Source organism: Megalops cyprinoides, chromosome 1 (genome assembly GCF_013368585.1).
Source record: "Megalops cyprinoides isolate fMegCyp1 chromosome 1, fMegCyp1.pri, whole genome shotgun sequence".
NCBI classification, from domain to species: Eukaryota; Metazoa; Chordata; class Actinopteri; order Elopiformes; family Megalopidae; genus Megalops; species Megalops cyprinoides.
Window position 1 is genome coordinate 71,832,831 of NC_050583.1, and position 25,513 is coordinate 71,858,343.

The window sequence follows — 25,513 nt, forward strand, 5'->3', positions numbered from 1 at the left end:
AAGTCTAAAAAACACCAAGAGAAAAAGAAATGTCCGGTCTAGTCGCTTGTCAAACACCTGTTTCTATGTTAAACAGCTTTCGCAGCCGAAGTGAGACGGTTAGTTTTGTTTGCTGCTTCGGTTAGTGACGGCTTCGTCCGGCTCCACTCGGCTCTGACTGTTCGCGCAATGCATCATGGGTACGCATCCCCAGCGGGTGCATGTAGTATCTACAATACTACCTGTATGTTATGGGTGGCGCTGTTCACAAAACTACGCTCTCAATTCAGTGCAACCGCTCTAGCTCAGAAATGGAATCGTAAGTATCTCTGGTAATGTAGGTGTACGCCAACGTCTCACGCTTTTTAAAAACGTTGGCGCTTCTGTGACCGCGGAGATAAACTACTCATTTGGATGTGTAAGTAGTTAGTTGATCGAGAGCTATGTAAAATGTTTATAATTACAGGAATTGGTTTTTAAAATCCTTAGAAGCGGGTAGCAAGTCGACTTTGTAACCATCTTCCGAACTGGCTTGCTTAGTATATATAAGTGGCAACAACTGGTATGGTCATTTAGTTAGCTGTGTAGTACATGCTAGTTTTGGATGGAGGTCAGTCTTGTCGACAAACAACATAAAGACAACTAACTTAGGCTAGCTAAACTGAAAACTGACGGACGTTAAGTTAGCGTTGGCTGCGTTGAGTACTTGAGTTTCCTAAGCGTATCTAGTGATGTTAGCGGCGCTCTTCTTGCAGGAAATGGACGGAGTTGATTTTTCAGAAGACGAAATTGAACACCATTTGGCAACACTAGGCTATATGAATATTCCAAAACGCAGGCTACGTGAATTCAAACAAGGTAGGTTTTGTTATTTTCACACAGAGGTAAATGCTAACAGTATTTAATTGGCTAGATTACAGCTAACAGCCTCATTTGGATCCATGCGTCGTTTAACCATTTAGTTAGTTCCTGACGTTAGCAATTGGATCCTATCGGCAACATGTATCGCGAGCTACATTACCAGGCGGCTAACGCCAGACAGTACTGAACTGAAGCGTTGCTAACGTGAGTTAATGTCTTACAGAATCAGGCTATACGAATGAGCCAATAGAATGTGGATTATACTATATATGTGTGTGTGTGTGTATGTATAAATTTGTTCACAGATCTAGACCAACTGATTCAACACGAGAAGTCGAGGAGCCAGAGTTCAAGTGATTGCGATTCCCTGAGGTCCCAGAGCGGCGGCAACAAGGGCTCTCCACCCGGTATAACAGTTCACGGATGGGACATGTAACGTTAGAATTGATCTTAAATGAAGTAGTCCGAAATACTGTTATATTTTACGATACCATATCGTGTACACATTCCAAGCTAATATAGACACGCTATTTTGAGGGTCCCCATGAAGAGTGGAACCTGTCTAAACATAAGCCAGTCTAGCCAGCTTTTTCTCCTGGGGCCTGAGGAGGAAACGACAACAAAACAATCAAAAAAAAATCTTCATTTTCAGAATTTCCTGTGGTGTATGTTTTATTTCCAGTGCCTATTTAATCTTTAACTACTTTATTACATAACATTAGACTAAATCATTTGTGAATTTATTGTGAGTTTAGTTTTATTTATGTCCAATTCAAAATCATACAGCATTCCGCATGAGGATCACTTCTCCGACAAGACTTGTATGGCCAAAAAATCAGGTAAGATACTTAAAAAGTCTGAAATAAATTTGACAAAATTTCTTTTCATATTTTTCATTTCTTTTAAAGCTATATTTTTCATGGGTTGTACCTGTTTATTTTTTTTATTCTTTCCAAATATATTGCATGGTCTTTATTGGGATAATTGTGTTTTTGACATGAAGAATTTAGTCAAAAGTACACTACATAAACTTTTAAATCAGATGAGATATTGTTACTCCCCTGAGGTACATTATGTTCTTAGCATGCAGAGAAGTAGTGCACACAACTTAGTTATCCTAGGGATACACCAAAGGTGGCAAGTGGCGATTGTGTTGCTCTGGACCCCAGCAGGTAGAAAAACCACTTTATAGCATTCTGGCAGTAGGCAGTCAATTTAGTTTGCTTCCACTGTTCCACACGTAGCTAGTTATTGGTCAAGAACTAAAGTATGATTGGTCAGAGAACCCAATGTGATGCACTTTGTTCCTTTTTTCACACAATACACACCTGCTGGTGTGCTAGCCTGATGGCAGGCTACAGAAACCATGTAATTTGCAAACTGCAATGCTAAATTTGCCTGTTTTTCACTTGCCTGATGGGGAAAGTCACTGGCCAGTTTGAAATGCCTGACACACATTTTTACTTGCCCTGGGAAATCCTGCAGTGTACTCTGTATTGTGGCATTTGTTCAGTTCCTCAGCATTTCTGGGCAGTTGGGGTCCTGGTGATTATGAGCTTCACAGGTGTCAAATCTTCAATATTGAAAATCTTTTAAGTAGCTTATTTATTTATTTTTTTACAGTTTTTACTTGCCCGGGGCAATTGGGTAACTGTTAATGTTGAACTCTGTATTGTGGAATTTAATTTCTTCAGCATTTTTGGTACGGCAGTTGTGAGCTGCACCCGTATCCAGTCTTTCAAAAGTTACAGAGTACTGTTCAATAGAATACTTTCGTGGGACTAAAAAGTAAATACAAAATAGGCTGTGGTCACTTGGCTTGGCTGCAGATAATCATATCTATCATGGTGACAAATGGACAGAGGTCAACATCACCCTCCGTCCCCTGATAACAGCTCCATCTCTGGAGTTGGCTAACGAGCCAGTCTTAATTAGTAGCTTTATAAACGTGTGACTGCGGCCAAAGTGTGTTTTTGATGTGTAATGGCTCTGCAAGGCTAGCAGCACTACACCAGGGGTGCACCGATCTGGATTTTCTATTTTTAATTGCTGACAGTGGTGATGCAGTGAAGCCTTTACAGTGGTGTGCATCTTCATGTCATTTAGTGTGAATATAACAATATTGCCTGGTAAAATCTTATTCAAATTCTCTTGCTTTAATTCCTCCATAATACACTTGTGCTTTGTATATGTTAAGAGTGTATTTCACCAGATGTAGAACGACCATCTGGTGTTCTAGATCTGGATAGTGTCACTCTCGATAGCCAGTTAGGGTAAGCAACACTGTTTTAAGATAATACTTGTGTTTTCTTGTGCTTCGAAACTATAGTTTGTAGCTTTTTATATCATATTTGAAGCTGTATTTGTTTGTTGCACATTTGTTTAATTTTATTGTTGTGATAATTAGTGGGACAAGGAAGTTTCAGTGGCAGCGCTGTTTAGTTAGAGGCTGATCAAGCAGCCCTTTAGAAGAGTGTCTCCATGGCTGCATTACTAATTAACAGGTAACATTGACATTTTTAAGTAGCAGAGTAATGCTTTAGTGGCAGCCTCGCCAGATGAAGACTTGGTCAGACAAAGACAAGGGAATCTGTCTGCGGGAGTCCATTGAGGTAGAATATCAGGGTGAACAACAATGTGCCATGCATCATCCGATCCCTGTGATCATCTGCAGGAAACACTCGTCAGTGTCCACATCCATCTCGAAATATCTCCAACCTCGTCTACCCGTCGTTGACCTCCGCCAACAACCTGCCTATTGCTGGCGGCTTCTGGAATTGTCAGTCTGCAACCAGAAAGGCTGACTTCATCACAGCGTATGCGTCCCTCCTCTCTCTCTCCAGTTCCTTGCCCTCACAGAGGCATAGGTCACCCCGGACAACACAGCAACCCCAGCAGCCCTCTCCGCTGCGTACTCATTCTCCCACACTCCCTGACCCTCTGGCTGGGGTGGTGGGACTGGGCTCCTCGTATTCTGGGCCTGGAAATTCTCTGTTCTCCCTCTGTCATCTATCTCCTCTTTTGCATTTCACGCTGTTAGTTACTAACCCCTCTAGAATGTGTATTGTTTACAGACCACCTGGCCCCGTCGGAGAATTCCTTGAGGAACTGGACATTCTTTTCAACTCCTTCCTAGAGGATGGAACTCCTCTGGTCCTACTGGGAGAATTCAGTATTTACCTAGAGACCTCTCAAGCTTTGGATTCCTCCCACTACTCCACTCCATTGACTTCACACTAGTACAGCTGCCTCCAACACAAAAAGCAGGCAAACAGCTGGATTTGGTCTTCTTCAGGGACTGATCCACCTCAGACCTGAAAATTACCCCCCTCCACCTCTCACCAGTATTGTCTCCTTTTCTTTGCCTGCTCCACAACCCACCCTGGTCCCTACCACTTTCACTGCTTGCTGTTGTTTACGCTGCCTTTCACCTTCAACCTTCTCTTCCACAGTTCTTCTCTCTTGCCCTTGATGCTTTCTCTAAACTGTCTACTAACTGTGCTGTATCCACCCTTTTCTCTTCTCTATCCTCTTTCCTTGATTTTCTCTGTCCTCTCACTTCCAGGCCTGTACTACCCACTCCACCGTGTCCTTCACTTTGCGAGAACAAAGCAAAGCTTCGTGTTGCACAGCGGAAGTGGAGAAAATCCAGCTCCTCCACCGATCTGCTGAGCACTCTTCTGCTTTTTCTACAAGTGTGACATCAGCTAAGGCAGCATTTCTCAAACTATGGACCGCAGACTGGCGCCAGTCCGCGACGAGGAAACTGCCGGTCCGCAGAGCCCTGCCACTGTGCCACTCAAATTATGCTCGGTGCTTCTGTCACTCCTCAGGTCCCTGCCCCCTTGACTGAATGTTAAGCGTTCCCGCCCATGCGAACTTGCATCCTTTGTTCTCAGTCATTTCAGAACTCACTCAATCGCACACTACTTGAGCTGTCGTTTAGTCTAGGCATGTTCCAAGCATGCAAGTCTAGATTTTTTTTTTTTTAGGAAACATTCAGCATCTAACAATGCTAATTTAAACGAAGAACCACAGGCAAAAAACATCGCCCATTTACTGGTAATTACGACTCATCATATATTAAATTTGGTTTCATTTCCAGCGATGGCTTCTCCCCAAAGCCAGTCTGTGTCATTTGCCAAACCATGCTAAGCAACAAGGCTATGAAACCATTGAAATTGCGCCAGCACTTAGAGACAAAACATGTACATTTCAAAGACAAATCGGAGGATTTCTTTAAAAGGAAAAGGGATGAATTGGCTAAACAAACTAAAGTACTTAAAAACAATTTGACGGAAAACAAACTTGAAAAAGCATCTTGCATAATTTCACGCCACATTTCAAAATGTCAGGCTCCATTCACGATGGGGGAGAAACTTATGCCCTCGCTAGTCAGTGCTTGCTCTGAGGTGCTCGGTCCGGCGAAGGTGAAGGAAATCCCTCTGTCAGATGACAGTCTGCCGTAGAATTGCAGACATGGCAGCCGACATTGAAACGCAAATCTTAGAGCAAAAACACCAAACTGGTTTGCTGTTCAATTAGATGAGAGCACTGATATTTCCAATGCAGCCGTGCTTCTGGTGTACATCAGATATGCTTATAAAGGCCGGTTCCACAAGGATTTCTTGTGTTGCAAAGAGCCGCCTGTAAGCACAACTGCTGGGGAAATATTTTGTGTGCTGGACGAGTACATCACAGGGCATTGGTTGCTGTGGGAGTGTTGTGTCGGGGTCTGTACAGATGGGACAGCAGCTATGACTGGTAGGCACAGGCGTTGTAGCTCGAGTAAAAGCCATATCTCCGTCAGTTCAAGCAACACTGCGTAATCCATCAAGAGGTGCTTGCCTCCAAACGTTTGTTCACAGAACTGCATGAAGTTCTAAACCTAGTGGTTCGTATCGTGAACTTCATCAAAGCCAACATAACAAACTCCCGATTATTCGCTGCCTTGTATGATGAAATGGGTGCTGAGCATGTTCACCTGCTCTTGCACTCCGACGTTCGTTGGCTGTCACGTGGTAAGGTGGTGATCAGAGTCTATGAGCTGAGACATAAGATTGGGCCGTTTTTGACCCTTGCCGCACATCTGCAAGATCAGTCCTGGGTTATAAAACTTGCTTATCTGTCTGACACACTGGACCATTTACACCAACTAAACCTGTCGATCCAGGGCAGAGCATGTGACATTTTTCAGGCAAGTGACAAAATCATGGCCTTTAAAAAGAAGCTCTGTCTTGACCGACAGAGTTGGTAGGGGTGTGTATATGTTCCATTGTGTATCTTTTCTTGCTGATGAGGGTGTGCATCTGGGACCAGTGTCAGAAGTTATAGTTCAACACCTTAGCAAAACACTGCGTCATTTCGAGTTGTACTTCCCCTCAAAATCCCATCTCTAAGAAAAGCAATAGATACGAGATCCGTTTGCCAATCCAGAGATGAGTGATCTGCCACCTGTCATGCAGGATAAACTTTTGGAACTCTCGTGCGATGCAGGTCTACACTCACCAGTCGGCCAACTTTCACTGTCAGAATTCTGGCTGTCATGCAGTGAAAACGATGATGCCTTTCCATCCACGTATCTGTGCGAGACAGCTTTTTCTCGCCTCACAGCAACAAACAAAATACTGGAATAAAAATACTGGAATAGGCTTGTCTCAGAAAACGCGCTTCAAGTGGCCTTGTCATCTTGTCTTCCTCGTTTCGATCAGTTAGTTGCGAGAGAGCAGGTGCACCCATCGCATTAGAATGATCTTTTGTCAGTGCATTATTTCCTCCCACCCAAATTCTTGTGCGTGAAGAATGCTGCTTTATGGCTAAAGCATGTTTTTATGTTTTTGGCAGTGGTTTATGTTCAGCCAAAATTAAAAAAAAAAAAAATTAAACCCATAAAAAAAATCAATTCAAAATAAATCTGTCCATCTCTGATGTGTGTTGGGAATGTTCATAAAAATCAGTTTATAGGTTATTTGGCATTGTTATTTTTGGCAGTGTTTTTATGTTCAGCCAAAGCACTTCTGTTGTAGGTTTTATGATATAATTGTTGTCAATAATGTTCTATGGGAACATAGGCCTTTAATAGTAATAGATATTATTATTATTATGTCTATTATCTATCCTTACTGCAAAGGGGCAGGGGGATGTATGGGGCCTTGTAACCTCAAAGTCTTACATGACTGGGCCCCAGGACAAAGAAGTTTGAGAAAGGCTGACCTAAGGCTTTCTTCTATGAATCAAAAATTCAAAGCTCACTTTGAATTTCATTTCAACCTAAAGATTGTAAGCATTTACAACCCCCTCCAGTCCCCACTGCCCACATCTGTCACCTTTTCCTCTTTTCCTCCCTTCCAGTTATCACCCCTCCTTTCTCTCAATTCTCCCCTCTTTCAGATGCTGATGTTGCCCACCTCCTTACATCACATCGACCCCACTACCTGTGCCCTGGATCCCATTCCTTCACCTCTCCTGTAGACCATCACTCCTAGGCTTCTTCTAGTCATCACCAGTCTGATAAATCTATCACTCTGCAGGGGCAGTGTGCCAACAGCCTTCAAGGAGGCGCGAGTCACACCCTGCAAAAGAAAAGAACTCTAGACCCATCTGATGTCCATAACTATTGGCTGGTCTCTCTCCTTCCTCTTCTGTCTGAAACACTTGAACAAGCTGTGGCTAACCAGCTATCCTCCTTTCTCTCCCAGAACCTTGACCCTTTTCAGTCTGGCTTCAGGGCTGGTCATTCCACAGAGACTGCCGTATTCTCCATTACTGAGGCTCTTCAAATAGCCAGAGCTTTGTCCCATTCCTCAGCCTTGATACTTCCAGACTTTTCTGCAGCCTTTGACACAGTTGACTACACTCTACTTTCCACCCTGGCTACGTTGGGGATCGCTGACACACTTTCCTTTCTGTTGAATCCTACCTCTCTGGACACACTTTCAGGGTGTCCTGGAACGGAGGGTTGTCTAGACTTCACAGCCTGTCTGCGAGTGTCCCTCAAGGCCTACTTGGCCCCCTCCTCTTCTCTCTTTACATGCAATCTCTTAGCTCTGTCATCTCCTCCCATGGTTTTTCATATCATCTCTATGCCGACGACACACAGCTCTTCCTGTCGTTTATGCTGACTGACAGAGGTTTCTGCATGGATCTCAGCTTGCCTGAAAGACATTTCACTAGATGGTGGACCACTGCCTGAAGCTGAACTTGGCTGAAACTGAGATGTTTTTCTTCCCATCCAAGTCCTCATTTCAAGAACTTTCCCTCAGCCTAGAAATCTACAAGTCTTACCACCAATTGCAGTGTCAAAACCCTTGGTTTAGTGCGTGATAGCCAACTATCCTTCTCTCAGGTGGCAGCAGTGAGTCAGGCATGCAGGTTCTTCTTGTATGACATCTGAAGGATCTGCCCCTATCTCACTATGTGCTCTACACAGCTCCTAGTTCAGGCCCTGGTCCTCTCATGGCTGGACTACTGCAACTCCCTACTTGCTTGCCTTCCTGCCTGTGCAATCAAACCTCTACAACTAATCCAGAATGAAGCTGCATGATTTATCTACAGTCTCCCTAAACGTAGTCAAGTTACTCCTCACCTAACTTCACTGGCTTCCTGTCATCGCTCCCATCAAGTTCAAAACCTTGGTGCTGGCACACAGGACAGTGAATGGGAGAGCCCCCTCATACCTACAATCACTCTTCAGACCCTACGTTCCCTCAAGATCTCTACACTCTGCATGTACAGGGCAACTGACTGTCCTGACCTGATGGGGTCACTCTTTTCAGGCACAATCCCTGTCTGTATTGGTCCCTCAGTGGTGGAATGAACTCCCCATGGAGGTTAGGACAGTGGAATCACTGGCCATTTTCTGACGCAGAGTGAAGACCTACATCTTCAGACTGCATCTCGTTCCCACCTAAATCCCTGCCCCCTAATACGTGCTATCTTTTGTATTTGATGTTTATCGTAGTATACCTGGCTTATATTAGATTGAAATAGTTAATTTGTGATAGGGCTTGAAAAATGACACTCACTGGTCTGGGAGTGTTGTGAGCCTGGTCTGACACTGTTACTCCTTTAAATTGAATGGATACACTTATGTTCTATTGTGCTGGAAGTCACATCTGCTAAATGCATGTATTGTGATGTCATTTAAAATGGCAGATGTGTTGCTTTCTTAAAACAGTACTTTGTAGAAGTACCCAACAGCTGAAATTTTATTAGCTAAATTCCAGTGTCACATTTTTTGTTGTAATATAGGTACATCATACAGTTAGCCAAATTAAAAACTATTTGGCCGATGGTTGATTATGCATTTCGAGCAAAAAATTGGGCAATTCTGATACATGGCTAATTGCTTGGTGCACCTCTATACATAATGTGTTTTCCCCCCGCTACAGAAAGACAAACTGGTTCCAAGGAGGAGAACTGGCCATGTGTCTGTACATGTGTTTGTGTGTATACCCTTTGTAGTGGTGAAATGTGTTTAAAGCCTAAGTGCAAAACTTGATATTACAGGGTTGTTGTACCCTCCGTCATACAAACACATGCACTAGGCACACTTTTCATGCTGGCAGCTGAGTACTGAACTTGGCAGGTATAATCCTCCAATAAAGCTGGACTAAGCCAACAGTGATGTTTCACGCTGGCTCTTTTTCACACTGCAAGCCTCCAGTTCACCACAGTGGGGCACAGACTGATTGGAAGACAGACCCACTGTCATCATGGACACATTTTGCAGGTGCATCTTGAACCATAAGAGGGTATTAATGTGGACAGATGAGGCAACCTGGCTGATGTACCTACCCCCAGCAGAATAAAGTTGATTTGTTGTACAACTGCAGTCATTGTCTAGTACAGCAGTTGAGTGAGTGCAGCTGTTGCTAGATAGTCCTAACAACAAGCAACAAGTGAGAAAATCTAAACATAATTTAAAATTGCTATGAAACATGAAATCTTCAGTTTGACAAAGGAAATGGAATTGCAATTTGTCGTGTTTGGGAATTAAAATTGACTTGTGAACAGATTGAAATAAGGGAAAGCAGCCTCAAAATGGGCTGGTTATGAGGGGTGTGCTGACCTCGCTGTAGTCATAGTTGCACATATTTGTGTTAGCAATACTAGATATAGTCACAGTCAGATGTATATCATGGAAGTACACAATCACTTCCAGCTGTAATTTTATGAAAGTTTTACTCTTAGTTTTTGTTTGTATCGAAATTGATCAGTTGATCTGTAAGCAACCATCATCACTGTTTCAGAAATAAATCTACAATCAAGTTTATCAACAGCTTAGCCTACACCACTCAACTGCTGTAACATTAAATGTAATTTTGATGTTTGACTGACAGTACCGGCTTTCACGTTATTGCAGAAAAACCAGGCATGGCTGACATGAATGTTGTCAGGCTTTTTTAGGCTAAGAGGAGAAGTGATATTTATTATTATTTAAGTAATGTATTTCTTGTGACAATTATCAACTTACCATGAACACAGATGATCTCCGTCGTGGGCTACTCTGCTCGACTCTGCTTTGATCAGCAGATTGTTGTGATTTGTGGCATTGACGTGGACTGAAGACACACCTCTTCAGACTCTACCTGGACTGACATCCTTGCCATTTTTGACCTTGTAACTTTGACCTTGTTAATCTTAGATTCCTAACTTGTACTTGTAGTTTTATGTCTTACCTTGTATTGTGCACGTTTTTGCCTAGGTACTATAGCGGTACTTCACTGTCCCTGTGATTGTATTCGATATACACTACTCACAAAAAGTTAGGGATATTTGTCTTTCGGGTGAGATTTATGGAAAATGTACAAAGTTCACGCTACAGTGATATTATATCATGAAAGTAGGGCATTTAAGTAGAAGCATGCAATGGTGATTTCCTCATCTCAAACAATTTATTGAAACAAAAGCCCACAACAGTGGTGGGTATACCACAACAAAAAATGTCAATGTCTCAATAACTTGTCATGTGCCCTTGAGCATCAATTACAGCTTGACAACGACGTCTCATGCTGTTCTCAAGTCGACTTATTGTCTGCTGAGGCATGGCATCCCACTCTTCTTGAAGGGCGGCCCTCAGGTCATTGAGGTTCTGGGGTACAGAGTTACGAGCCTCTACACGGCAACTCAGCTGATCCCATAGGTTTTCTATGGGATTCAGGTCTGGAGAAAGTGCAGGCCACTCCATTTGAGGTATCCCAGTCTCCAGCAGCCGTTCCCTAATGATGTGACCTCGATGAGCTGGAGCATTGTCGTCCATGAAGATGAAATTAGGCCTGTGTTGTTCATGCAGGGGTACAATGACTGGATTAATGATGTTATTCAGGTAGTATGGGCTTGTCACTGTACAATTCACAAAGTGTAGGGCAGTTCTGTATTGACTAGACACACCTGCCCACACTGTAACACCACCACTAAAGGCTCATCTGGTGACAACAGTGGTTGATGCATAGTGCTCTCCTTGACGTCTCCAACATCGTTGGCAGCCATCATTTCTGTTCAACGTGAATCGACTTTCATCAGAGAACAGCACTGAGACCATGCTGATGTAAACGGTTTCGAATGGTCTGACATGACACTTGGGTGCCTCTCACCTCCCTTAAATGTGCCTGGAGTCGAGTGGCATTCATCATCCGGTTCCGCAGGGCACTGTTCACAATGAAGCGGTCATCAGTGTGGGATGTGGCCAAAGGACGTCCACTTCTATACCTTTCTGTGACTCTTCCAGTCTCTCTGTATCTCTGTTGTAACCTGCTGATGACACTCTGTGACACTCTAAGCTTAGTGGCCACTTCCCTCTGAGAACATCCTGTTTGAAGCCTTGCAATGGCGCGGTACTGTTGATCAATTGTTAGGTGTCGTCTTGGTCTCATGATGTCAAAATGTGAACAGCATGATGTAGAGGACTGTTTAAATACCAATTCTAATTGAACCAGGAAATTTATTGGTCCATTCATGGATCAAACACCTGTTGTGAATTTTGCCGTTCAGCTCCTTGTTAGAGAACAGCAAGTTGTGCAAAAAGTACTGAAACATTGAACAGTTGGACATGTGCATTCAAAAGTTTAGAGAAGGTCAAATTAAGTTCACCTGTAAAGGTTAAAGTGCATTTTAGGTTCATCCTGAAATTTCACCCGAAAGCCAAATATCCCTAACTTTTTGTCAGTAGTGTATGTAATCCTAGATCAGATTAGTTCTGGCTCGCCACACCGACCTTGCGCTCAGCTTTAGCACTGTCTGCATTGTATGACCTGTACACATCTTGCCTTTGTGCCTGTCTGCCCACTATATGCACTTTTGTACATTGCTTTGGATAAAACTGTCTGCTAAATGAATTAATGTAAATGTAAATGCATTCCAACCACGTGTGTTGCCAACGGTGGAGTTGCAGATAGAGAGAAAGGTAGACTAGAGATACAGCTTGACAAGATGAGTTTTTAGCTTTCTCTTGAAAGCACCTAGGGAGCGCACCACACATAGCAGGTGGTCCATCTGTAGTGATTGCCACCAGCTTACTGATGGGGATATTATCATGCACATATCATTTAAACTCGTCCTTGTGTTTGAATTCTTTTAATAATATAGCTAAATAGCTGAAATTGAATAATGTCAGCAGTGACCGCCATTGCTGCTTTGAACAAATCACAATCAGAAAGTTTTTTTTTACGTTTTGCCAAGAGATGGCTGTTGTGGAATGATGCTTCTGTAGCAACTTTGCTTTTAGCAGGCGGTTTTGTGAGAAGTAACTGCTGCGCCTTCAATACCAATTTCAATTCCTCAACTTCTCTTGAACGTGTGGCAGGTAAACCTCACGGAATTTGGGGCGGTGGTGCTCCCCAAACCCCCCATTTTACTCAGTGATAAACCTTAGTAACATATCAGGCATATTGTCTTTTTCTTCAGCAGAGGGAACAAAAATTTACCTTCCCATTCTGCATGGAAATTGTACGTTTTCACCTTATTTCGTTGAGCCTTAGTCATAGGTCTAGCTTGCTAGCTAGTAGCTAATAAGTTGCTACGACTCAAAAAACCAGCAACCTTACAAGGCCCCAGGGAGGTACATACAGCGAGTATGCTCACGTTGTAACAGTATTTGATTGGACAGAGTACTTTCATTTTTTTCTCAGTACAGCAGAGTGTGCACTAGCAAAGAGGGAATTTAAAGGGGGTTGTTTGACCTTATAAGGTATACAAATGTTTTTTTTTTTCTTTTCAAATTCTGAAAAGGACATATCCTGTACCAGACAGACGTTATGTTCGCTCACACATGCACATAGGCAACTCAAAGTCGCCGCCACATGCATGTTCCTTTGTTCTCTTTGAACACGTGTGTTCAGCGAGCCCGCGCACATACGTGCACGCGCAACACGCACAACTCGGAACAAAGGAACACACACCCTATGACGCTCTCACACACACTAGCGCAAGACATTCATTCAAATCTACATGTGTAAATACATATACAGGCTTCACTTATGTCACTTATGACATAAATGTACTACTTCGTGCATTACTACCTTTATGTTATGCTTGAATAAATGCATTATTTTTCCAAGGTTGTGTGTTGTAATGTTACTTGTGGAATGAATATCGCTAAACCTCTGCTGATCAGAATTCTAAACACCTTCACCTCTTAGTTGAATCATCAGTGTTATTTGTTTAGCTGGCTAAATAGAAAATTGTGATTTGATTGATTAACTTGATGTGGTAATTTCAGTTATGATTATTAATTTAATTATTAATTGAAGTTCCAAATTAATAGTTTAGTATATTTTATGAGACTGATATACAAAACGAAATTGAGATTGATATTTTATTTTAACCACTATGGTAGACGCCATATTCAGTATGGCGCCTCCATGTGTTTAATTTAATTATCACCAACATAACTGGTACCTCATGAAAGGATATTCCTTACACGTAAGTGGTACCCCCCTCTAATCGTAGGCATTGCCCCTACATAATTGGTGCCCTCTCTGAGGAAGACTAACAGCACCAACATAATTGTTGCCCCATGTGAGGAAGACTAACTTCCCCCTACAATGGTAACCTGCGTAGCCAATATTACGAATATGGTAATTTCTTAGATCTTCTGTAAAATAGAGTATTGAATATATCGATATTCCGCCCAGCCCTAAGTGTAAGTAGTGGGCATGAGACAAAATATAAATTTTGAAATCGGAAATCAGACTGATGAAATGTTTTGTGGCCCTTACAACACATACCACAAAATCAAATTATCACGACTTTGAACAAAACTGGCTAAAACGTATTTTACTTTCTCCCAAAAACTGTTATCAGTGGAATTTTTCCTTGCTTTACTCATTCTATCCATTTGTCTTCAGTAAAGTACTTCATAAAACGATTAGTACCGATCCACTGTTTCAGTTGCATCCTAGTTGTTACACCGTCATGTAGGAATTTTTGTGCGTCTTTTTAATATCATTGCACATTTATAAACATACCTGTGGTAACTTGATTCATTAAACATCATTAGGAGCTAAGTTAAGATACTGAAGATGGAAACATTTACCATGTCTTTAGAGAAATAAGTAGCTCTTGTATGAGGCTGGAAACTGAAGTAATGTTAATAATCTCTGAAATAAGCAAAGATGTCTCAGAAAGTTGCCATGGTATTTGCTGATATACCATCGATAAACTGAAGTTTTGTTCTTTATTTTTATATCATTTGTTGTAACTGATCTACTGCATATCACTATGGGATAAATTCCCGATGCAACTGATAGTTAACTGTGTCAATTCTGTCTTGCTCTGTGTATTAAGTACAATGTATTGATATGTATCAATATGTTATGAAAACATAACAGGGTTACCATCTCGTTTGAGACGTAGTTCTTGTACTAAGCCAGCAACTAAATTCTGCTGTGTAATGTTTAATAGTCTATAAAATAAAGATGTCTCAAAAGCCAGCTTTTTAACTATTTTGCTCAATGGCTAGCTAGGAAATCCAACAGTACCATTCATGCAGCAGAGATACGTACTCCAATCATAATGTTCATGTAATGAACATTACAAGTAACTATCCAGTTACAATGGAATTACAAATGACTTACTGAATTAAGGCATTTTCCATTATCTTTGAAATTCTCAGCCCTTTTTTGACTATATAAAATGTGAGATTGAAGACATTAACATTTAATGTTACATTTACAATTTTGACATCCAGCAGTCTCTTATCAACAGATGGGCACAAAGTGCATCCAACAGAACATGGAATGTTACAAAACAGGGACACCACCATCCACACACGAACAACCTTCAGTTCCATTACAAAACAGGGACACCACCATCCACATACGAACAACCTTCAGTTCCATTTCAAAACAGTGGCACCTTCAGTTCCATGAGGCTGAGACAAGGTTACTGCAGCTGTGCAGACACATCCTAATTTATCTGCTTGGTAAACTAGCAGATAAGCAGCTAGTTGCCTGAACTACAGCAACTACTTCATGCAAATATTAAGGGGCTTTATACGTACAGTTGTAAAAATTGAAAGAAAAAAAAGTGTTTGTGGTTATTTCATTCATAAAATGTGGTTTAATTGACAACACAATTATTGTACATGCCTGAAGAAAATGTGCTTAAGTATTGGTATGTCAGGTTATTTGAGTCATTTTATTGCAAAATATGTGTGTATTCATTGAGTTTTATGATTTCCTGAAAGATTGTTCCCAATTCACTTAATGTAATGCAGAAAAACCACATGTATCCAGTAGATCCCTAACTGTGTGCTGAATTCCTTCTTAATGTATTGTGGGTTTCGTCCTGCCAGGTGGTGCATTCAGCATATGTTGCAGACAACCTCAGTGGGGTGCAGGAGCAGTGTGATTCATACACTCAGTATTCAGTGTCTGCCAAGTGCCCCCAGACTTCAGCTGGCCTCCACAGGTTGGAAGAACAGATTAACTCTGCAAATGTCACCAGTTCTGTTTTGGACACCAGCAAGTCTTCAGGTCCCCACAGTGCCTATACATTTATTGGAAAGCCAGTTCTCAGACGAAAGGTTTTAAGGTATTGTCCATGATTTTACACTTAATGCAATAATTGAATCTATTAATGTGGTGAATATTTTGACAATTTTCACTATGTTATCTCCTCAGGAAACAAAGGGGTCAGTTTCATGTTTGTGATGAATCAATACGCAATGAAGACTCAGGTAATTAGTGAACCCTGCATATTTCTTTTAGTTAAACCTTTATATAAGAAATGATCAGTTATAATTGTCTTGAAACAATAATGATTTATTGCGGTCTCTTCCGTGCAAGTCACTAAAAGACGGCTTTACCAGGAGATGTATGAATACTGGATGTTTATAGTTAAAATATTACATGTACAAACTATTCCTTTGAGTGAAATAAAAAAGGAAAGGAAAGAAGGCAGAAGGAAATGCAAGTGATTGCAACTGATCGTAAAGCAGAGCTGAACATTAAGGGTTGCCCAGGGCATCCATATTTCACCGAGGAAGACGTTTTGGCAACCATTTAGGATTGCCCATCTTAGCAACCATAACAAGCTCCCCCTGGCGTCTTTTAAATCTGACAATGTGTACACTATTTATACCAGAAAAAACTGTGGCTTTCATAAGAATGAATCAATCTCCTGTGCAAAACTCTCATAACTGCTTCGTTTAGCAAGTTTGTAATTGATACTAGACCACTGCTGCCAATCCATTCATGAACACTGGATGGAATAGCGACTGCCACTACACTGCATCTCTCTTGACTCATACTGAATCTTTCATTGGAGGAGAGTAGGCTGCTGTTCTGGTTGCATTGCTTTGGAAGTTTATAGGTTAAAGCTCTTCGTTGTCATTGTATGGTTTTCACACCTCCAATTGTAGATCCTCGGCCCATCTCCTGAAAGGTTCGCCACGTGCATTTATGGTGTTATCCAGCCGTTACATTTGTGACTGGGTACTACATTACTAGGTGGTCAGTGTCTTACACGTCTGTTCTGCAAGCTGGGCAGGATGGTGACTCACGCAGCCCCCATTGGTACAAATTTAGGCCTGTTCCAGCCTGTTTGCACCTTAGTCTGTTTGCTATTGCCCATTGTCTGTGAGTTGCATTGCTGCAACCCTGTAGTGGCTGAGTTGTGTCTATCTCTCCAAACATTATGCCTAATCGGAGCAAATGCTCCCTCCCAGGCACACACCTGCAACACAATTCAGATTCAACACAACCAAGTTATTAGCAGTAGCAGGCAACTACACCAGCTAGTACATATGCCTATAAGTATATTGTCTTAAAACATGGAAACCATGTTGTTGATTCTGGCAACCAAAAATGAATACCTAGTTGCTTAGTTGGGCAACCGTCGTTAGCCTGGTCTGACAGTGTTGCTCATTCAACTTGAATGGATATACTTCTGTTCTTTTGTGCTGGAAGTTGCTCTGGATGAGAGTGTCTGCTAAATGAATGTAATGTAAATATGAATTGTTGTAGGAAACGGTGAACTGTTGCTAATTGCAATTGTTGCAATAAGAATTTTAGTGTGTCTTGAGAACTTTTTTGCTAAGGGAATGAGAATTACAATTACCAATTGCTTATTTTAGGTATTTTATTTTTTCATAGAGGGAGAGAGTGTAGAAAATGCATGCCCTTGCATGTGACACCCACAGGTGGTAGTTAGACTGGTGATTTGAGTGAGAATGGACTCCAGATTATAGGACCTAAAAAGAATGCTACCATAGCCTTTTTTGCAATATTCTGGACTTAATTCCCCAAGGTTAGAGACTGCAGGCATGAGAAAGGAGGAGGTTGGAGTGTAAACCTCTGGAGAAAGTGAATGTCACAGATGGAACAGTGTCGACTCTTAGTCTTTGTAAAAACTTATAAATATTTGTAACACATTTATGTGGGCAGTGTGGCTGTATATCTGCCACAGTTACATTGTTATCAAAGGCGTTTAGCAGGAAAGATCATGACTCACGTCTCTTTGGCCATTGGTCCTTTAACTGGAGAAATGGAAATGCTAGCATTTTCTTGTCAAAAAATCCAGTTAGCTAAGCAACAGGATGAATTTGATTTAATCTGATTGAAGTGCTCTGTTAAGTGTGTCATTGTTCATTTCAAATGCTTAACTCTGGAAATATGTATTTGTACTTCCCAAAAGAAACAGCTTGAGCTGCAATGCTTTGCAGTCCTGCATTGACAGCAACCTAGAAATTTCTATGTCCACATCAGTGCACATAATATAATAAGTTAGGTAAGGGAAATAAAATAAATTGGCAATGTGAATTTTCGAGTTTTTTTTTCCTAATTAGCCTTGGTTTTCTGGTTTTTGCTTCCCTCTGGAAAATGAACTATATACTATATAGTATACACTGTATATACTATAACAAATAAAATTTGATTGACTTGCACGATATGCTTCTGGTAGTTTGTTATAGGTTGAACATAAAGCAAGTGCAGAGGTTTTGGAATTAAAGTGCCAATGTATGCTTGGGGGGTCATACTGCCCTCCTCCCCACTTTGAACCTCAACAGGGAAGATATCATCCAAGTTTTCTGTCAATGATGTGAAAGTTTGTGACCAAAATCCAAGAACCAAGAGAGCCCATTCTTGATTCATGATAATTCATTTAACTAAGCAAATCTATCAAAATGAGTGTATATGCATAAATTGCAAGCATAGGTATTTAGGTTTAAGGGATGAATCTATATGAAGTAACCTACACCAGTGTTATGACTACTCTTTACCTGCTGTAGTGTTCCCTTGGCTCAAACAGTAAATGGAGGGTACTACACATATTTGATCATATTGATAGCCGTGTGTTTTCCATAAGCAGTTGGCAGGCTGGAGGACCAGTTGGAGGGGCTGCACATGTCAGTGTCTGAATCTGAGCAACTGGAACTGGTGCCGCTGAATGAAGAGATGGGCAGTCTGGGTAACAAGACCAGCTTTGAAGCAGCAACAGCGTTCCAGGTCTACACTAGAGGCATGGTGGGTACTGGGATTTTATACACAAGCAATGTTTCTCTTGAAATGTTTTGACAAAACATTTGCTACCTGGTCAGGATTGTTAATGAAGTGTATATTTGCTTTGTACATTAAATGATTTCTGGTTGTAGAAATGGTTAAATTATGAGTAAATGGAGAAAACACTTGATACTGAAGAAGAAGGTTTGTTACTGAGAATCATTACTATGTAAAACTAATACACTGTGGGACTAAGAATGTAGTAGTAGCATTGTGAGTATATTGGAGGATTACATTAATCATGTTTACTGTTCAACTGCAGAGTTTGTTACAGTGAGATGAGCCTAATATGCAATTGCTGATTCCAAAAATAGGCTAGCATAAAAAAAGCAATATAATAAAGGCCTTTCACTGCAGTTAATGTCTAATGAATAACAATAAGCTGCTCAGTGTTGCACACTAAATATTTGTTTGTACCTCCATCAGTCCAGATCCGCAAGTGAGAATGATATTCAGACTCACCCAAAATCCTGTAAGTTCTCTGCATGCATAAGTCCTACATTTAATGATTTTCCATGTGATATTAAACATTTTAGTGTTGATTAATTTTGTCTGTAATTTCTTTTGTAGTTATTCGGCCACAATCATGTCACCCGCACACAAGAAACTTGAAGAAGACCGATCCTGTCACAAAGTAAGTCATGCATATGAAATAAATACTCTCCTCAGGAGTGAAATGTCCTCCACAGGACCTTTTGTACATTAGACTTGTAGAGAGAAAGGATCCCAGTCATTGTTTCTGAACAAATACATATTTCATTTGCATGCAGGTATTTCCAGTATAAACAGGATTGGGAGACTTTCAGAGCACCAGGAGAAACAAGCAGAAAAGGACTTCGTTGGGAAATACGGGTATAGTTGCCTATATACCCATTTTTTAATCTGCAAATGAAAATCAGTGCTACTCATTTTGATGTTAAGAATTGCCTTTTTGCTGTACATAGTTACCTTCTAATTTAATTTTCTGCATTTCTTTCTACCACAGAATCAAGTATTTCAATATGAGCAAATAGTTCCTTCAATTAATGCTTACTTGTTTTGTAATAGACAAAACAAGTAAAGCAAATAAATCTACTGACATGATTTTTTTTTTTTGAGGGGAAAAAATGCAAAAAAAAATCTAGAAAATTTTAATCTGTCACGTAATAATTTGATCACACCATGTTCTTACAGCCACAGAACATTTTGTCTTTTTCTGATTTTGCAAAATTCGATATATTTTTTCTCATGCTTAGTAGTGATATTGTACTTTACTCACACTGTATAAGAATGGCGAAACGTTTTTCACAAAGTATTTTGTGAATCCAGCAACTCCCCAGGCGCCTGAATGTTGCTTAGAAAGTGTAAGTGGAGTAGCACCTGTGTTCCAGTGAGAGCTTGTATGGTGAATGCTTTTGATTAGGTCTATGTTTTGGCAGTAAGGAAGAAAGGTCTGATTACCATATTGGCAGTTAATTGTTCTATCCTGGCAGTGCCTTCAACCTGTAGTTCCCATTGTCCAACACCAACACAGCAATTAAAAAAAAAATCAACCTCACATGCATTTGAACACAGTGCCAGTTGCCACTAAGGGTAAATGCCCACATGAATCTCATACTTTGGTTTGTTTTGGTGATTTTATATGCCAGTCTGATGTCTGTTATGTGGTGTTTAATGATAAATTATAAGTGGTACAAAATACATTGCATCTCTCAGTATGTAGTGCATAAGGTGGATTTGGTTGTCCTCGCTTCATCAAAGAAATGCTTCTTGACATTCATGAATACATGTTTCATTTCTACCTACATAACCACAAAACGTTTTTGTTTTGCTCCATAAATTCCTAAATGTTACAGTTATACAGTTGATAATTGTATTATTATTCACATATCTTGTTGATTGCTGAGACTGGAGTATCTACAGGGATGCCTGGAGGATTGACTGATTAAAATAGAGGTTGAAAGCCCCACAGCTCAAGTGATGGAGCAGACCTCCCTACCCTAGTCATATGTTATATGGTGGTTAAGTTAAAAAATAAATGCTATATATAAAGATTAAATATTATATTTATATTATATTATATTAAATATAATATATGGAGTTTCAGAAAGCATTCAACAAAATGACCAATTCATTATTAAATCAAAATCAATTAATGTAGTTGTATTAAAAATTGGCTTCAGCATAGAATGGAAAGAGTAGTGATGAAAGGTTTTGTGTGAGTAGAGCTACGGGAAGTGGAGTCCTGATCAGTGTTGGAACCTCTGTTGTACCTTATGTTCATAAATGACCTTGATGAACACATTGGATGCAAAATAGTTACATTTGCTGATGGTATTAAACTTAGGAGTGAAGTCTGAAAACTACTAAAGATGTTTGAAAACTACTAAAGTGATTCAAAAGCTGCGTGAAGAATACCAGTTGTAAAGATACCAGTTGTTTAGCTGTATCTCACTAAGTTTTGGTAAGATGGCTAGCCAGCTTGGGATTTGATAAGATTGATAGCTAGTTTGCTAGATATTTAGGATGCAATATCAAATGAAATTACATATAAGATATTAATGTGACTGGATTGAGTGCAATCTGAATTATGTTTCACTTTGTTGTGAATTGCTTTGTGTAACAGTAAAATTGTGTGTAATGACATGCAAATAGTGTATGCAGCTTAAGTTACCTTGTAATGTCAACAAAGTGGCCTCTAGCGGCAACAAGGGCATTGGAGATATTATAACATGAACAAGCATGAACCGACCCAGTCAATTCTCAGTTGCATACATAACAGTATTATCTTTAGTAACTTATCTGTTAGTGATGTGCAGTGGACCTGTCAAAATAAATGTGTTAAAATGATGTACAAAAATTCAGTTTTCCCGTGGTATATTGGTAAATACTGTCACAGCTGGAACTGACCAATAGAATCAATGGATTGGATTTAAGCATTTTATAAAGTACTAAGAACTAATGGAAGCAATGAAAGTAAAACATTTTGGGGAAAAAACGAAAATGACATTCTGTTCAGTTTTAATTTGTAATGTGGCAATTTTACTTCAAAGGATGTTCTCAGGACCACAAAACATTTCACCATTTTCTGATTTCGCAAAAAATTTGAGCATCCTATATTTCATCTCATGCTTAGTGCTTGATGGCCAACTTCATTTGCTACGCATCCTATATAATGTGCTAGTTTACATTTTAGGACACAGCCAAAGCTAAGAAATTGTAATACAATGAATGAGTTATTTTTTAGGGGCAATTGGCATCACTGGAGTAGCCTAATATATTTTCATGTTTAGTACTTTTTTTTGTTCTCTATTCTCTTATATCGGTTCTGAAAGCATTTTCAAATTGGCGATTTTGAGGATGTTAGTAATGTATTTTAGTCAACCAAACCCAGCTCCTCCTCATGGGTTAACAGTAGTGCCGGTTATCTTAGCTTGCTAATTAGTTTCAGAGCCCTCTGATTTTTATTGTGTAAGCTAGATACCTACATAGATACATAGATACATAGATTTTGGATACATTAATCAATGAATGAATTTCTTGTCTGAGACAGCACTGGGGTTAATTTATCCTGAGAAATCAAATTAAACTTCTGAAATTAACACTGAGGGTAAGGCATGAGATGAATCATCATAACTTACAATTTCACAAATTCCGAAAATGCAGAAATGCCTTGTGGCCCTGACAGCATGTCTCTGAATTCTGCAGTAAGCTGAATTCACTGTCATGTTCTTAGAACCATTCCTGGACAATCCTTGTGGCATGGATCATTAGCTTGCTGGAAAAGCCCATTCATAAATGGATGCACTGTTGCCATGCAGAGATTCAACTAATTAGCACTGATGTTCAGATATCCTGTGGCACTCAAACATTGCTCTACTCATATGAAGAGACCCAGTGTGTGCCATGAAATAACACCCCACACCATTACACTAGCCATCACCAGTGGGCATTGTTGTCACCTAGTTTGGTTGGTCCAACACTCTGTTAATGAACAAAGAATTAGTCATTTGCAGGACGTCTATCTTGTGTGTTGTATGATTTGTAGGGAATGAGTAATTGGATGTAGAAATATACTGGTAATATAATTCCAGTGAAAGATATGTTTAGGTGAAATTTAATTTTTGTCACACCTGAACCAAACTAGGTAATAGAAAATACTGAATTTTAATTAGCACATATGTGCCATATATGCTTATGTTTGGAGTAGGGGTGGCTGCCTGCATTGGCACAAATGTGCCATATATGCTAATGATGTCTAGAATATGGGTTCCACAAGTAGTTCCATAAAAAATCGCTGGCCAGCCACACAAGTCTGTCTTCGTTATACAGTTTAAGTTAGCAAACTATTTTAGAGTAGTGCTAATTATGGAATTTGCTTTAGATTCTGAGATTATCCCTAACCTAATCTCCTGTATTAGTTTATTTGATTTGCTAGTCAGTAGTCTACTGCACATTAGGTTCTTTCCCACTCTGACCAGAATAGATTAATTTGTGGTTTCAAAATTGACAGTCCTGGGACCTCATTTATAAAAAAGTTGTGTAGAAACGATCCCACATTTGATGTAAGATCATTTCTGAAATGTGCGTACGTGTGATTCAGAGAGAATGAACGTACGCACACAAAAACGTGCATATGCCACTCTCCCAGATGTGAAATCTATAAATCACAAATGATCTTGAAATTGTGCGTAGCTGAATGGTGTTAGCTCTCCGCCTTGTAAATGCCCCCTAATTAATTTCATTAGCATATAAAGGAGCTCGAATCAAAACCCAAATCCTGCACTTGATAATGGTGAGCTGCAAGAAATTTTTTTTTTAGCGAGGCCGAAATCGAGGTCCTGTTGGCGGAGGTGCAGATGCGTGCAGGGACGCACATTCTAAGATCATATCTGTGCGTAAGAACATTTTACAAACGAGGCCCCTGATCTCATCTATTTATTCGAGTCTTATGCAGTTGCTATTTTTGTGATAAGTACATTTTAATGGTATTCTGTATGTGTTCCTTGCAGGAGCAAATGATGTGTAAAAGCCAACCTTCTAGAGTAAGTATGCTCCACCTACCTACAGTCATATTTTAAGATTTCTTAGAGAGCCACTTCCCAACTTGCTATTTGTTGCCTCTTAACACTAAAATTAAGCTTTTCTATTAAGTTAATATTTATATAAATACTTGTCACTTTCAATACCAGCAGTGATACACAGCATAAGATTACAAGTATTCAGAGAGATGACTTGTTTTATATGAGATCATTGCAGCTACATTTCATCCTTAGTACAAATGACATAAATTCTTATTGGATTCTCATGGGGTGACTTGGGATGCAGCCTATCCCATCTCCTTCACTAAGGGCCTCTTCACTGAATATTTCTGACTTCAGTGACTAGGCAAAGAGTAAGGGACCAGGGAAGGTTTGGCATTTAAAATTTTCGGTTTGGGACACCCTCTGTCCGTTGACAGAATTGTGTGAGCAGAAGAGTGCTGCTCAATAACTTTGGTTGCTTGTCCTTGCAAGCATTTTGGGAAAAAAATGTTCAACTAACCGCAAATAGGCTTTTAATAATAATGGATAGTTGTTGGACTGGAAGCCAGTGCTTGGTTATCCTCATTTGCTAGCACATTGATGTGTTATTCCCAGGTATAATGAACTAGCTAGAATGAATTAGCTAGTTAGCTAGCTAGTTGTTATACCTACCTCCTTTATAAATGAGCTAGCCAGTTGTTCAAATTGGTTTGCTAGGTAATTATTATCACTAGGCAGCTAGATGAACTGTCATCTAGCTCAGTGATAGGTGGTAGCTCTGCAAATAGTAAGCCCATCCATAAATGTTAGTATGTTAATAACATTGCCCTTGGATGGTGAATTGTGTATCATACAGTTATAATGGTGACAGAAAATATTAACAGCTGATATTTGCATATATGCAAATGAGTGTCTACCCTGCTTTAATATTATTTTTCTCTGTATAAGTCTGAATGCAGATCAGTGGTTTGAACTATGTTGCAAAGTGTTTTGGGTCTTGACTTTCGCAGGGTCATTAGGAGGGGGCAGCTGAGCACATAACAAAACATCTCCCTTGCTCAGATCTTGGTCTACAGTACCCTCCCTTCTTCCAGACTGATGAGAGATCAACGAAATCCCCTGCTAAATATTATTTCATTACACCAAAAAAACCCCATAGTATCCCATCCATTGACAGTTTTAGTAAAAAAAAAAATTATTAGCCACTCACAATGATCACCTACCTGCTATTTTGAATTTATCACAATCCACATTGCACACGGCTGCTGTTTACTGATTTAAATGTAAGAATTCAGGCTTAGGACACATTTTTATTTAGAGTTTAAGGTCCATATTGTAGTTGATCTGGTGTGGATACTATTTTATTAAATGATTGCACTTTTTGAACTATACCATTTATTTTCTTTCCCAGCAGAAGCCTCAGAAGATTTATGTCCCCAACACCTATGTTGTACCAACAGAAAAGAAACGGTCTGCATTAAGATGGGAAGTGCGAAATGATTTGGCAAATGGAATCCAACCCCCCAAAATCATCTACCCGTTGTAGGGGGGGGGAGTGCCTTCCTTAAGTTTTAATAATACTCATCCTTTGTACATCTTTTAGTGGATGTTAGGCATTGTTTCTCATATGAATCAAAAACTTATTTCCAGAAATCAAGCTTTTATTTT

At 40.1% G+C, this 25,513-nt stretch overlaps 1 protein-coding gene across 2 annotated transcripts; it reads left to right on the forward strand.

The window, feature by feature from the left end:
- Positions 1–501: 501 nt before the first annotated feature.
- Positions 502–25,422, forward strand: si:dkey-23f9.4 (hydrolethalus syndrome protein 1 homolog). 2 transcript variants are annotated; one of them, XM_036530134.1, is made up of 12 exons: positions 502–541; positions 735–837; positions 1,146–1,247; positions 1,627–1,679; positions 15,635–15,873; positions 15,963–16,018; positions 18,649–18,806; positions 19,269–19,314; positions 19,413–19,476; positions 19,613–19,694; positions 23,834–23,866; positions 25,257–25,422. In XM_036530134.1, the coding sequence occupies exons 2-12, from the start codon at positions 738–740 to the stop codon at positions 25,389–25,391; spliced, it is 1,068 nt and encodes a 355-aa protein (XP_036386027.1). In that variant the 5' UTR covers positions 502–541; positions 735–737; the 3' UTR covers positions 25,392–25,422. The 2 variants fall into 2 exon arrangements, with proteins under 2 accessions (XP_036386027.1, XP_036386036.1); XM_036530143.1 differs by having other exon boundaries at positions 18,652–18,806.
- The last annotated feature ends 91 nt before the right edge of the window (positions 25,423–25,513 follow it).